Below are 15,350 nucleotides of genomic sequence, written 5' to 3' on the forward strand. Positions count from 1 at the left end.
CATGGACTCTGTCTACACTTACTGCTGCCCCGGTAAAGCAGCCAGCATAATCAATGATCCCAGCCACCCCGGACATTCTCTCTTCTCCCCTCTCCCATGGGGCAGAAGATACAAAAGCCTGAAAGCACCAGGCTCAAGGACAGCTTCTATCCCGCCGTCACAAGACTATTGAATGGTCTCCTAGTATGATAAGATGGACTCTTGCCCTCGCAATCTCCCTCGCTTATAGCCTTGCACCTTATTGTCTGCCTGCACTGCACTTTCTCTGTAACTGTAACACTTTATTCTGCATTCTGTTATTATTTTCCCTTGTACTACCTCAATGCACTGATGTGATGAATTGACCTGTACGGTCAGTATGCAAAACAAATTTTTCACTGTACCTCGGTACAAGTGACAATAATAAACCAACACCAATTTCCTCTTCTGAAGTCCATGGTGACTCTGAGCAATTATATTATTACTTTGTAAATGTCTTGAGATCACTTCCTTTATTATAGATTTCATCATTTCCCAAGATGTGAGGATAATAGATAAGAAGTTCCCCATTTTCTCTCTCTCTCATTTCTTCACTGCCAGAGGCACCAGGCACAATAACAACATTTAAAAGGCATTTGGACAGGTACATGCATCTGAAAGGTTTCGAGGGATATGGGCCAAATGGAACTCACTCAGATGGGCACCACCAAGTAAGTGACTATGGACTTCAGGAAGGGGAAGTCAGGAGAACACACACCAGTCCTCACTGAGGGGTCAGCGGTGGAAAGGGTGAGCAGCTTCAAGTTCCTGGGCATCAACATCTATCCTGGGCCCAGCCCGTAGATGCAACCATGAAGGTGGCCCGCCGGCATCTCCACTTAGAAGATGAAGGAGATTTGGCATGTCATTGAAGACTTACAAACTTCTACAGATGTACGGTGGAGAGCATTCTGACTGGTTGCATCACAGCCTGGTATGGAGGCTCCAATGCACAGGATCGCAAGAGGCTGCAGAGGGTTGTAGACTCAGCCAGCTCCATCACAGGCACAACCCTCCCCACCATCGAGGACATCTTCAAGAGGTGGTGCCTCAACAAGGCAGCATCCATCACTACGGACCCTCACCGCCCAGGACATGCCCTCTTCTCGTTACTACCATCAGGGAGGTGGTACAGGAGCCTGAAGACCCACACTCGATGATTCAGGAACAGCTTCTTCCCCTCCGCCATCAGATTTCTGAACGATCCAAGACCCATGAACACTACCTCATTGTTCCTTTTTTTTGCACTATTTATTTGTAATTTATCATAATTTTATGTCTTTGCACTGTACTGCTGCCACAAAACAACAGATTTCACGACATACAAAACAGTGATAATGAACCCAACTCTGATTTTGACTTGCCTCTCAACTTGAATGAGTGCACAACACTCAGGGAACTTGTCGACCTTTATACCTTTCCTCCCCAAGTACCTGTCCAAATGCCTTTTACACATTCGTTATGTATCTGCCTCTGCCACCTCGTTCCAGATGTTCACCACCCTCTGCTGTGAAAAAGTTAACACCTCAGATCTCTCAATTTCTCCCCTCTCACCTTAAATCTGTGCTCTCTCGCTCTAGACTCCCTGCCCTGGGAAAGAGACCGACAATCTATCCTAACTGCAGCCCGAGACATTTTATAAATCACAGGCATCAGGCCCATGTCCCTCTACACTTGTCCTATCCAAGTAGCTGTCCAGATGCCTTTTAAGTGTTGTTATTGTACCTGCTTCCACCCCCACCTCTGACAGCCCATTCTGAATAACCACCAGACCACTGTGTGACAAACTCATATCACCTCTAAATTCCTCCCCTCTCAGCTTAAACCCTCCAGTTCTAAACTCCCCTTGCCCTGGGAAAAAGATTCTGATTATCGACCCTATCTCTTGCCATCATTATTTTATAAACTTCTGAAAGGTCACCCCTGCTGTTGATGTTGGAAATCTGAGATAAAAGCACAAAATGTGGAAAGATGTTGTTGGCACCTCAGGTCGAAGATTCTTTGACTGACGATTCTCGTGAAGGATCTTTGCTCCGAAGCATCGACTCTGATGCCTCAAGAGGGTGGCATCCATCACCACCCGGGACGTGCCCTCTTCGCGTTACTACCATCGGGGAAGAGGTACAGGAGCCTGAAGACCCACACTCAACGATTCAGGAACAACTTCTTCCCCTCCGCCATCAGATTTCTGAACGGTCCATGAACCCTACCTCGTTATTCCTTTTTGCACTAATTTATTTCTGTAACTTATACTAATTTTTATGAATAACACTGTACTGCTGCCACGAAACAACAAACTTCACGACATACATCAGTGAGAATCAACCTGATTCTGATCACACGGATACAGCTAAACCTGCTGATTGTTTCCACAATTTTGCTTTTTACTTTATACAGAACATAGAACAGTCCAGCACAGGAACAGGCCATTCGGCCCACAATGTTGTGCCGATCTTGATGCCGATTTATACTAAATGTCCTCCTTTGTATCATCCCTCCATTCCCTGCATATTCATGTGTCTGTCTAAAGGCCTCTTAAACTCCAAACTGCCTGCTTCCACTACTACCCCTGGTAACCCATTCCAGTCACCTCGCACCCTCTGCGTAAAAAACTTGCCCCCCACATTACCTTTAAACTCACACCCAACCTTAACAGCATGTCCTCTAGTATTTGACATTTCTACCAAGGGGAAAAGACTCTGTCTACCCTATCTATGACTCTCATAATTTTAAAAACCTCTATCAGGTCTCCCCTCGGCCCCCGATGCTTGAAGGAGAATAATCCAAGTTTGTCCAACCTCTCCTTTTAGCTCATGCTCTCTAATCCAGGCAGCATCCTGGTGAACCTCTTCTACACCCTCTCCACAGTCTCCACATCCTTCCTGTAATGGGGCGACCAGAACTGCACGCAGTACCCCACGTGTGATCTGACTAACGTTTTATAATTACGATCTACCTTTTAAGGGGAAAGGGGAGAGATTTAAGAGGGACAACTTCTTCACACAGAGGGTAGTGGGTACATGGAACGAGCTGCCAGAGGAAGTGGTCGAGGCAGGTACAACAACAACATTAAAAATACACGTGGATAAGTGCATGGATAGGAGAAGTTGAGTGGGATATGGGCCAAATCTGGATGCATCACGGCTTGGTACAGCAACTGCCCTGCCCAGGACCACAAAAAACTGCGGAGAGTTGTGGACACAGCCCAGCACATCACAGACACCAGCATCCCCTCCTTGGACTCTGTCTTTACCTCTTGTTGTCTTGATGTAGCAGCCAGAATAATCAAAGACCCCACCCACCCGGGACATTCTCTCTTCTCTCCTCTCCCATCGGGTAGAAGATACAGGAGCCTGAGGGCACGTACCACCAGACTTAAGGACAGCTTCTACCCCACTGTGATAAGACTATTGAACGGTTCCCTTATACCATGAGATGGACTCTGACCTCGCGATCTACCTTGTTGTGACCTTGCACCTTATTGCACTGCACTTTCTCTGTAGCTGTGACACTTTACTCTGTACTGTTATTGTTTTTACCTGTACTACCTCAACGCACTCTGTACTAACCCAATGTAACTGCACTGTGTAATGAATTGACCTGTACGATCGGTATGTAAGGCAAGCTTTTCACTGGACCTCGATACAAGTGACAATAATAAACCAATGCCAAACGTGGGCAAATGGGACAAGCTTCGATGGGCACCGTGGTCGGCATGGATGTGTTGGGCCAAAGGGCCTGTTTCTATGCTGTATGACTCCGGCATTCCATTGAGAATGAACCCAGCCCATCCAATCAAACCACAGCCCTCCATTCCAGGCAACATCCCGGTGAGTCTCTTCTGTACTCTCTCTGTTGCTACCATATCCTTCCTGTAGTGTGGCGGCCAGAAACACACACAACACTCCACAGTGCAGTCTAACCAATGTTTTGTACAGCTGCAACGTGGAAGGGTCGCGATGTCTAAACCCGGGAACACGCTCGCCAAGGGCAACGTGAAAGCAGCTTCCCCACACAGTGGGCTGTGGTTCAAGCTGGCAACTCGCCCTCCCTCGAGAGGTTTGGTGGTGGGTGGGGAGGGAGTGTGACAAATACTGATCCCAGTGAACAACCTCTGCTCTCGGCGCCAGTGTGAGGAGGGGTAAGGCTCCGCGGAGAGATTAAATCCACAATCCTTACCACAATGTCGAAGTCCACTTCACCAGGTTCCCGCTTGCGAGTGGGATCCTTGCAGGGCTTGGCGCGGGGTAGTCGGCAGGGCAGCTCTGGAGGGGAAAGAGCCGGACGTTAGTCGCTTGCGGTCTGAGACGGGAAGCGTGGCTTCACTGAGTCACAGGGCACGGAAACAGGCCCTTTGGCCCAAATCATCCATGCCAGCCCGAGCCAGTCCCATTTGCCTGCACTTGGCCCATATCCCTCTAAACCTTCCCTATCCACGGACCTGTCCAAATGTTGTAATTGTACCCGCCTTGTTCCATATACTCACCACCTTCTGTGTGAAAAATTTGCCCCTCGGGTCCCTTTTGAATCTTTCCCCTCTTACCTTAAACCTGTGTCCTCCTGTAGACAGTACAAACTGCTGCTACTGTGCGTCAGTGGTGGGGTGAGTGAACGGCCGTGGATGGGGTGCCTATCAAGTGGGCTGCTGTGTCCTGGATGGCGCCGAGCTTGAGTGTTGTTGAAGCTGCCCTCACCCAGGCAAGTGGGGAGTGTTCTATCACGCTCCTGACATGTAGATGGGGGAGAGGTAATGTGGCGGATGTGGAGTGCATAAGATAACTCCACCGAGGAAAGTGGGGAGTGTCCCGTCACTCCTGACGTAGGTGGGGGAAAAGTACTGTAGCGGATGTGGAGGGCATGGACTAACCCCACCCAGGCAAGTGGGAAGTGCTCCGTCACATCCCGACTTGTAGATGGGGGAAAAGCTTTGGGGAGTTAGGAGGCAAGTTACTCCCTGCGGGATTCCCAGCCTCTGACCTGCTCTCAAAGCCGCAATGTGTATAGGGCCACTCCAGTTCTGTTTCTGGTCAATGGTAACTCCCCAGGATACGGACAGTGATGCCAATACCATTGAATGTCAGGGTGTGATTGCTGGACTTTCTCTCTTTGGAGGCACCTCAATGCTTCTGGGGTGGGTTTACGGGGGAGGGGTAGCGACGGGCAGGAACTTACTCAGCAACTTTTTACTGGCGTTGATAAGCCGACGCTCCTTGCGCGGGGTCTCGTCGATCTGCAGGTCGTCCTCGGAGTCGTAGTCGTAGTCATCCTTGATACAGTGCTTCACCCCCTTCAACATCCCGAAGAGGGGCTCGAACTTGCCTGAGCCCGGCTGCAGCTTCAGCCCCTTGTTACTGAAGGAGAAGCGGGCAGTCAGTCTGGGCAGGGGGCAGACCTGTCCCTGGCATGGTGCAGAGGTCGGCTCAGAGGGGTGGGGTTTGTCAGATAAGGGAGCTCTCCCTTGAACCCACCACCCCTCAAGCAACACAGCACAGGAAAAGGTCCTTCAGCCCATCATGTCTGTGCTGACTGTGATGCCAAGCAGAACTAATGCCATTGGCCTGCATCCCTCCATTACTTTGCTCAGTTCTGGTCGCCTCACTACAGGAAGGATGTGGAAGCCATAGAAAGGGTGCAGAGAAGATTTACAAGGATGCTGCCTGGATTGGGGAGCATGCCTTATGAAAACAGGTTGAGGGAACTCGGCCTTTTCTCCTTGGAGCGACGGAGGATAAGGGGGGACCTGGTGTATAAGATGATGAGAGGCATTGATCATGTGGATAGTCAGAGGCTTTTTCCCAGGGCTGAAATAGTTGCCACAAGAGGACAAGAGGTTTAAGGTGCTGGGGAGTAGGTACAGAGGAGATGTCAGGGGTAAGTTTTTTACTCAGAGAGTGGTGAGTGCGGGGAACGGGCTGCCGGCAACGGTGGTGGAGGCGGATATGATAGGGTCTTTGAAGAGACTTTTGGATAGGTACACAGAGCTGAGAAAAATAGAGGGCTGTGGGTAAGCCTAGTAATTTCTAAGGTAGGGACATGTTCGGCACAGCTTTGTGGGCTGAAGGGCCTCTATGTGCTGTAGGTTTTCTATGTTTCTACTACCTCTGTCCACATGCCCCGGAACGTTGCTGTCCTATCTGCTTCCAGCACCTCCCCTGGCAGCCCGTTCCAGGCGCCCGCCGCTCTGCGTCCTCTTGTATTTGACACTTCCACCCTGGGAATAAGATTTCTATGCCTCTTGGAAATTTATAAACTTCTCTCAGGTCCCCCTACCCCGTCTTCGGCCTCCGACGTTCCAGAGAAAACAACACAAGTTTGTCCAGTCTCTCCTCATAGCCGATACCCTCCAATCCAGGCAGCATCCTCTTCCGCACCCTCCACGTCCTTCCTGTAATGGGGCGACCAGAACTGCACACAACACTCCGATTGTGGCCTGACCACAATTTTGTGCAGCTGCAATGTGACTTCCCGGCTTTTCTACCCAACAGCCCAACCAATGTAGGCAAAGTGCTGTACGCCTTCTTTACCACCCTATCTACTTGTGTTGGCACTTTCAGGGAGCTGTGGACTTGCACCCCAAGATCCTTCTGTATATCAATGCTCCAAAGGGTCCTGCCATTTGCTGTACTCTTCATTTGACCTCCCAAAGAGCAATACCTCACATTTGCCCCGATTAAACTCCATCTGCCATTTCTCCACCTGTACTGGTCTATATAGAACATAGAACAGTACAGCACAATACAGGCCCTTCGGCCCACAATGTTGTGCCCACCTTTAAACCTCGCCTAAGACTGTCTAACCCCTTCCTCCCACATATTCCTCTATTTTAAATTCCTCCATATGCTTATCTAGCAATCTCTTGAATTTGACCAACGTACCTGCCTCCACCACCGCCCCAGGCAGCAAATTCCATGCCCCAACCACTCTCTTGGTAAAAAACCTTCCTCTGATCTCCTTTGAACTTCCCAACCATTACTTTAAAGCCATGCCCTCTTGTATTGAGCATTGGTGCCCTGGGAAAGAGGCGCTGGCTGTCCACTCTATCTATTCCTCTTAATATTTTGTACACCTCTATCATGTCTCCTCTCATCCTCCTCCTCTCCAAAGAGTAAAGCCCTGGCCCCCTTAGTCTCTCCTCATAATGCACTCTCTCTAAACCAGGCAGCATCCTGGTAAATCTCCTCTGCACCCTTTCCAACGCTTCCACATCCTTCCTATAATGAGGCGACCAGAACTGGACACACAGTACTCTAAGTGTATCCCACTGAAACCTTTGATAACCTTCCGTCAAGCACGTCATACTCTCTCCCCAGTGGGGGACAGGTCTGGCTGCAAAGGCCAATTACGTACCACATTCCACACAACGGCCAGCGTCTGTAATTGCAGTGTGACCGTTGACATAGTAAAATATAATGGGAATTGAAGTTAATGCACAAGTAGCTGGTGAGATTTTTCCTGTTAAGAGACCGAAGACTTGCCTCATTATCTTTCCGTTGGATAGCACGAAGCGCAGCTTGCTGTCGTCCAGGTTGACTGATGCGTCCATTGCCAGCTCGCCCTCCAGGGTCCCCATCTGCAGCTGGGTGCTGGACACGTCCCGCTGTCAAAGGCAGGACAAGGGAGAGGTGAGGGAGGGAGAGGTGTGACGGGGGCCATTCGAGACAGCAGCAGGAACACAATACACCGCAGAACAGGGGAAGGAGCAAGGGGCAGGGGTAGGAATCGGAATTGATTTATTATTGTCACATGTACCGAGGTACAGTGGAAAAACTTTGTTTTGCATGCCATCTATACAGATCATTTCATCACATAAGTACACAGAGGTAGTAAGAAGGAAAACTGAGTGCAGAATATCGTGTCACAGTTACAGAGAAAGTGCAGCGCAGGTTGACAGAAGTGCGAGGTTGGCTTCTCCCGGTTGACCCTCACCAATTGGTACAGATGCACAATAGAAAACATCCTGTCCGGATGCATCACAGCTTGGTACGGCAACTGCTCTGCCCAGGACAGCAAGAAACTGCAGAGAGTTGTTGACGCAGCTCAGCACATCATGGACACCAGCCTCCCCTCCATGGACTGTCTACACTTCCCACTGCCTTGGTAAAACAGCCAGCACCCCATCTCGCCCCCCCCCCCCCCCACCCCATCGGGCAGAAGATACAAAAGCCTGAAAACACGTACCACCAGGCTCAAGGACAGCTTCTATCCCACTGTTATAAGACTATTGAACGGTCCCCTAGTACGATAAGATGGACTCTCGACCTCACAATCTACCTCATTATAGCCTTGCAACTTATTGTCTGCCGGCACTGCACTTTCTCTGTAACTAACACTTTATTCTGCATTCTGCTATTGTTTTTCCCTGGTACTACCTCAATGCAACGATGTGATAAAATAATCTGTATGGACGGCATGCAGAACAAAGTCTTTCACTGTCCCTCGGTACATGTGACAATAATAAACCAATTTATGATGAGGCAGATTGGAAGGTCAAGAATTCATCGTACGAGAGCCGCATTCAAGAGTCCGATAACGGCGGGATAGAAGCTGTCCCTGAGTCCGGTGGTACGTGCTTTCAGGCTTTTGTGTCTTCCGCCCGATGGGAGTGGGGGAGAAGAGAGAATGTCCAGGGTGGGAGTGATCCTCGATTACGTTGGCGGCAAGGCAGGGGGAAGGGCAGGTGGAGAGTAAGGGGCCGGATGTTGCCCAGAGAGGAGCGCACGTCAGTGGCGTGAAACAGTTGTGTCGCCAGGCATGGGGCGAGGGTGGAAGCACAAACAATCTGCCGGAGGAACTCGGCGGGGGCCCAGCAGCGTCTGTGGGAGGGGAAGGAATCGCCGACGTTTCGGATCGAGACCCTGCATCGGGGCCGAGGTTGGAGTCACCCAGAGGAGAAGGGAGGAGGGGGGTGGCGAGACAGGAATCCAAGGCGGTGGGCTGAGAAGGGGTGGAAGGTAATGGCCAGGTCGTGGAGGTGGGAGGCAGTGAGAGGTGAATGGATGGGGGGAGAGGGGGAGAGAAACGAGATGCAGAGGAAACGAGGCAGGGGGTGAAGATCGGAGGCAGCCACTGGAGGGGGTTAAGCAGGAACACAAAGGGCTCCCAGTGCTGGACTAAGTAAAGGAGATGAGAATGGGAACCATTAGGGGAGAGATACATGGCAGGAGGAACTGGAACCAGATTGGATGGGGGGGGGGGGGGGGGGGGTGGAATCTGTGGGTGAACCATGTGTAGGGGGTGGATGGAAGGCGGAGGAGGGGGACGAAGATGGGAAGAAAGAGGGAGTGCCCGGAGGGGTTCACCCAAGATGTTCACGCCAGTGGGTTGCAGACCCCCCAGGACAGAACACGAGAATATTTGGATACATCTCCTTATTGTGATAAATGCAATAATGGAGAGGCTTCTTTAATTCACATGTTTTGGACATGTCAGAGTCTTTAAAAAAAATACTGGACAGAGGTGTTTCAAACTTTTTCTGTGCTCTTTAAAATAAATTTTAAACTTAATCCTTTAACTGCACTATTTGGGATTGTTGGAGAAAAAGATATAACTTTGGAGGCTTCTGATCGACACACTCTGGCTTTTATTTCTCTTATAGCCAGGAGGGCTGTGTTGCTTAAATGGATGGAAGTCACTCTGCCTACTCATGCTCAATGGTTACGGGATGTTATATCATACCTAAATTTAGAGAAGATCTGTGGTTCAATTTTTGAATCTAACTTAGACTTTCAAATGCTGTGGGGACCTCTTCTGAATTATTTTCAAAACCTTTGATCTGGTGACTAAATGACAGATATTGGCTGATATCGTTATGTGTCAAGGGATTTTCCTTGTCCTTTTTCCTTGTTAAACAGCTCCGGTTTTGGTAGTGGGTTTAGATTTTTTTTCCTCATAAAATTATTCCAATGTATTCGTTATTAATTAATTATCATGTGTGAGAACAAGCTTATGGGATGTTAGCTTTCATAAGTCGGGTGATCGAGTTTAAGAGGCGCGAGGTAATGATGCAGCTTTACAAAACTCTGGTTAGCCCACACTTGGAGTACTGCGTCCAGTTCTGGTTGCGTCATTATAGGAAGGATGTGGAAGTGTTGGAAAGGGTGCAGAGGAGATTTACCAGGATGCTGCCTGGTTTGGAGAGTGTGCATTATGAGGAGAGACTAAGGGAGCTCGGGCTTTACTCTTTGGAGAGGAGGAGGATGAGAGGAGACATGATAGAGGTGTACAAAATATTAAAAGGAATAGATAGAGTGGACAGCCAGCGCCTCTTTCCCAGGGCACCAATACTTAATACAAGAGGGCATGGCTTTAAAGTAATGGGTGGGAAGTTCAAGGGAGATATCAGAGGAAGGTTTTTCACCCAGAGAGTGGTTGGGGCGTGGAATGCGCTGCCTGGGGCGGTGGTGGAGGCAGGTACATCGGTCAAATTCAAGAGATTGCTAGATAAGCATATGGAGGAATTTAAAATAGAGGGATATGTGGGAGGAAGGGGTTAGATAGTCTTAGGCAAGGTTTAAAGGTCAGCACAGCGTTGTGGGCCAAAGGGCCTGTATTGTGCTGTACTGTTCTATGGTGATTATTAACATAGAGTATTGTGATTTCAAGTATGATTTAACACAGTGTATTCAGTAGTGTTTCTATCTCTTTTTGATTCATGTACCCTGTACTTTCTTTGCGGAATTAATAAAAATATTGTAAAAGGGAAAGAATACGAGGTGCTGCTCCTTGGGGGCGGGGGGTGGGGACATACCTTCTCATTTTTGGGTGACTCCAGCTTTCTCAGGGTCTGCTTGGTATGCATCTCCAGGAGGTCAAGGTCGGGCGACTGCAGCCCCAGCACCTCCTTGCCCTTCCTCCCCTTCTTCTTGCTGCCGTCCCTCGGCTGGACTCCCTTCTTGCGGCCCGGCTTGTCGGTGAGGCTAGCGGCCTGCGGGCTCCGCTGGAGGGCGAAGGGCCCCATCACCTTCCCTAAGGACTGACGGCAGGCAGGCTGTTGAGAAGGAGTGGAGGGGGGAGGATTTCAGGGAGACCCCTCCCAGCGCAAACCTCGGGGTGGGGGGACGAGGGGGTGGTAGGCAGCGTCTGATCGAGTCTCCCTCACTGGACTGTCGCTACTTCAACCAGATTTCTTCTCTAAACCAAGGGCACGGCTCTCCCCACCGTCGAGGGCGCCTGCGAGAGGCGACATCTCAGGAAGGTGGCATCCATCATCAGGGACCCCCACCATCCGGGCCCTGCCCTCTTCTCCATGCTGCCATCAGGCAGGAGGTACAGGAGCCTGAGGACCCACACCTCAAGGTTCATAGAACATTACAGCACAGTACAGGCCCTTCGGCCCACAATGTTGTGCCAACATTTTATCCTGCAACGATCTAACCCCTCCCTCCCACATAGCCCCCTATTTCTCCATCATTAATGTGTCTATGTAAGACTCTCTTAAATGTCCCTGATGTATCTGCCCCCACAACCTTTGCCGGCAGCGCGTCCCACGCACCCATCACTCCCTCTGTAAAAAAAAACTTGCCTCTGACATCCCCCTTATACTTTCCTCCAATCACCTCAAAATAAGTCCCCTTGTGTTAGCCATTGTCGCCCTGGGAAAAAGTCTCTGACCGTCCACTCGATCTATGCCTCTTGTACACCTCTATCGTGTCCTCTCATCCTCCTCCTCTCCAAAGAGAAAAGCCCCAGCTCGCTCAACCTATCCTCATAAGACATGCTCTCCAATCCAGGCAGCATCCTGGTAAATCTCCTCTGCACCCTCTCTGAAGCTTCCACGTCCTTCCTATAATGAGGTGACCAGAATGGAACACAATACTCCAAGTGTGGTCACACTCCAAGTGTGCCCCCTCGTGTGAGCCATTTCCGCCCTGGGGAAAATGCCTCTTGTCATCTTGTCCATCTCTATCAAGCCACCTCTCATCCTCCTTTGCTCCAAAGAGAAAAGCCCTAGCTCGCTCAACCTATCCTCATAAGACAATTTAAATTAATTAATGTTTGTAATGTGCTGAGCTGCTGCTGTAAAAAGCAAATTTTCATGGCATTTATACCCTGAAATTTGAACAGGAGACCATTTAGCTCCTCAAATCAGCAACAGGGGCAGGACACTGCTTTAGATTACTGCTGGCAAAACGCGAGGTCAGTACTGAACCTCCAAAGGCCCCTGTGTGGGCATCCAAAGATCTGTTGAGAGAAGGGGTGTAAAGGGGTGTACTGCCCCTCGAAGAGCTGGCCACCTAGTGTCGGTGGTCGGGTACTGCGACCGAGGCAATCCAGGGCTCCCTCTGGCTCAGTGACGTAGAGACATTCACCCAGGCGAGAGAAAGGATCCACGCACTGCGGACGCCCTGTAGAGGTGCCGGGGGGCAGAGAGAAAGGAAATGACTGACACTCACGTCCACCAGGCGGATCTCCTTGGCGAGGTCTTTAATGAGCTGAGCCGTTCGGATCGTCTCGGGAATTTCGTCTTCATGCTCGGGGAGAGCCTTGTGGATGAGAAGCAGTGGATTAGACAAGAGCCAAAGGCTTCACCTCTTCTCCTTTGGTGGGAACACGATGCCATTCAGAACCCTCCATTCATTTAGACCACAGCTGCTCTGCATCTCAAGCTTATCGGCATGAGTGGTGTCTCAGGAAGGCAATGTCCATCATCAAAGATTCCCCACCATCCGGGCCGTGCCATCTTCTCGCAGCTACCGTTCCTGAACCTGGTGGTGTGGGACTTCAAGCTTCAAGTCCCACACCACCAGGTTCAGGAACAGCTACTTCCTTTCGACCATTCGATTCTTGAACCGACTGGCACAACCCTAATCACTGCCTCAGTACAGCAACACTGGGACCACTTTGGACCACAATGGACTTTTTACTTTGTTCTGATTGTATCTTTCTTGTAAAAATTGTGTAATTTATGTTTAATTTATTTTTTTCTTGTGAATGTTGCCTATCTGATGTGTATCTGATGCTGTGTGCCTGTGATACTGCTGCAAGTTTTTCATTGCACCCGTGCACACATGGACTTGTGCATCTGACAATAAACTCGACTTTGACAGCATCAGGTACACACCATTCATAAGAAAAACATAAATTAAACACAACTGTACAAGAAAGAACACAACTGGAACAAAAAAAACAGTCCATTGTAGTGCAAATTGGTCATAGTGTTGCTATACTTAAGTAGTGATGTACTTCGATAACGCTCTGTTCTGTATATTCTGTAAACTCTTGTCTAATCCTTCCAAAATTAGCCTTTCTCCACTTTAGTACTTTAACTTGTGGACCAGTCCTGTCTTTTTCCATAACTACTTTAAAACCAATAGAATTATGGTTCCTGGTTCCCCCACTAGCACTTCTTGTTTTTACCTAGACTACCTCAATGCCCTCTGTGTAACTGCACTGTGTAATGAATTGACCTGTACGATCGGTTTGCAAGACAAGTTTTTCACTGTACCTCGGTACAAATGACAATAATAAACCAATACTGATCACTACAGTTTAGCAACACAAATGACCACTTTGATCACTTCGCTCGAAAATGGACCTTGTTGTTCTAATTGTGTTCTTTCTTGTAGAAACTGTTTATGCTTTCCTTGTGACTGCTGCTTATCTGATGCTCTGTGCCTGTGGTGCTGCTGCAAGTAAGTTTTTCATTGCACCTGTGCACACATGGACTTGTGCACATGACAATAAACTCAACTGTGAATTCCCTTTCACTGTGGACGCTGAGGGTCAAGGGTTTTAAAAAGTACAGATTTTTTTGGTTGCTTCCATTCATTAAGAGGTGGGGAGTGTAGGTCATAGATAGAGTGAGAGAGAGAGAGAGAGAGAGCGCGCGTGCGAGAGAGAGAGAGAGAGAGAGAGAGAGAGGGAGCGAGAGAGAGAGAAAACGCGAGCGTGCGAGAGAGAGAGCGCGCACAGAAAAAGGCCCTTTGGCCCCCCCCCCCCCCCCGAGTCCGTGCCACCAACCAACCACCCATCTGCACCAATCCTACATTGATCCTGTGGCACTGTAAATCGGCCGATTAGCCCACTGACCCTGCACGAGGTTGGGACGTGGGAGGGAGCCGGAGCACGTGGTGGAGGGGGAAAACGGGTAACGCACGCAGTCACAGGGAGAATGTGCAAACTCCACATGCGCACACACAGAGGCAGTGCCAGAGGTCAGGATCGAACCCAGGTCTCTGGCGTCGTGAGGCAGTGGCTTTACCCTCTGCACCACTGTGCTGCCAAAGTTCTGTGGTAGTCATCTGGACCTCTGATCTGTTGAGCTCCCCCCTCATTCCCAGCTGGGTCAAATTACCCCCTCCCTGGCCCTGCCCTGTCGCTCGTTGGTGGCTCAGGGAGGGGTAAAGGGTCAATCAGACATTACCTCCTTCTTCATCCACGACCTGAAGGCCATGTTGAGCGACTTGGCGCCATGCACGAGGTAGTGAGCCGGGTGCCTGCCGTTCTCTCGCAGACCTGCGGGGAAGACTTGGAGGCTTTACCGGCAACAGGAACACAAACCCCTCCTGGCCTCGCCCCAATCGCCTCAACCAGCCCCCCCCACCCCCCACATTGTGGAGGGTCATGGCTGTCACGTGACGACACTGCCCCTACCCAGTCGGATGACAGCACTGCCCCCTACCTGCTCGGAAGACACACCACTGCCAATCAAGGTTTGGCTCCATCCCACCCATCAGTGCACACCTGACCATTGGTCCCTTTAAACACCTTTGAACTTCGGCCATTGGCCTGTTTGAACTACCTGGGCCGGACCCCCCAGCCCTCCAGCACTATAAAGAGTGCCACATGTGCTTGGTTGTCTCTCTTTTGTCTCCGAGGGATGCCTTGTTGGTAAGCTGTGCACTGTTTGGTAGAATTAGCAGCATCTGCTTCATTCCAGGCCGAGGAACTGTAAAACGGCGCTGGAAAAATTAGTTAGTATCCCTGGTAGCACAGAGCTGTGCCTGCACTGAGTCAAGGGATGGTGGGTATCGTACTGTTTCTTCCTTGATTGTTTGTACCCAGTTCGTTGTGTGTGCGTGTGTGTACCTTACCCTTGTTGTGATTTCCCCATGCTCACTATCACTGGTACATGCGCACACGCGTGTGTGTTATCCCCCGTTACCTTTCCCCGCGTTTGTCTTTGTAAATAAAATCCTTCCTTGCCAGACTGTGTTCAGAGTCTTTTACTTTCGATATCCTTCGAATCTATTCCCTTCGCTCACAACAACGCCCCCCCCCCCCCCCACCGACCCCTGCGGGCCGGAGCAAGCGGGGCAGGGAACGGCGCGCGAGGGCCAGAGAATAACACACAGACTGGAGTGGCTCACAGCAGGCGGCCAAAACATATTGGT

General features: G+C 50.0%; 1 protein-coding gene across 5 annotated transcripts in view; it reads right to left on the reverse strand.

The window, feature by feature from the left end:
- Window positions 1–15,350, reverse strand: part of phf8 (PHD finger protein 8) — a 47,036-nt gene that overhangs the window by 12,086 nt on the left and 19,600 nt on the right. For 2 of the 5 annotated variants that reach the window (XM_052009058.1, XM_052009059.1), the window contains exons 10-15: window positions 14,381–14,472; window positions 12,411–12,500; window positions 10,766–11,005; window positions 7,494–7,615; window positions 5,191–5,369; window positions 4,198–4,283 (exon numbers count right to left, since the gene is read on the reverse strand). In XM_052009058.1, coding sequence (XP_051865018.1) covers window positions 4,198–4,283; window positions 5,191–5,369; window positions 7,494–7,615; window positions 10,766–11,005; window positions 12,411–12,500; window positions 14,381–14,472 — 809 coding nt within the window. The remainder of the gene's footprint in view (window positions 1–4,197; window positions 4,284–5,190; window positions 5,370–7,493; window positions 7,616–10,765; window positions 11,006–12,410; window positions 12,501–14,380; window positions 14,473–15,350) is intronic. The other 3 variants (XM_052009061.1, XM_052009060.1, XM_052009062.1) reach the window with 2 other exon arrangements.

The sequence above is a fragment of the Pristis pectinata genome, chromosome 43, assembly GCF_009764475.1.
Source record: "Pristis pectinata isolate sPriPec2 chromosome 43, sPriPec2.1.pri, whole genome shotgun sequence".
Lineage (NCBI taxonomy): Eukaryota > Metazoa > Chordata > Chondrichthyes > Rhinopristiformes > Pristidae > Pristis > Pristis pectinata.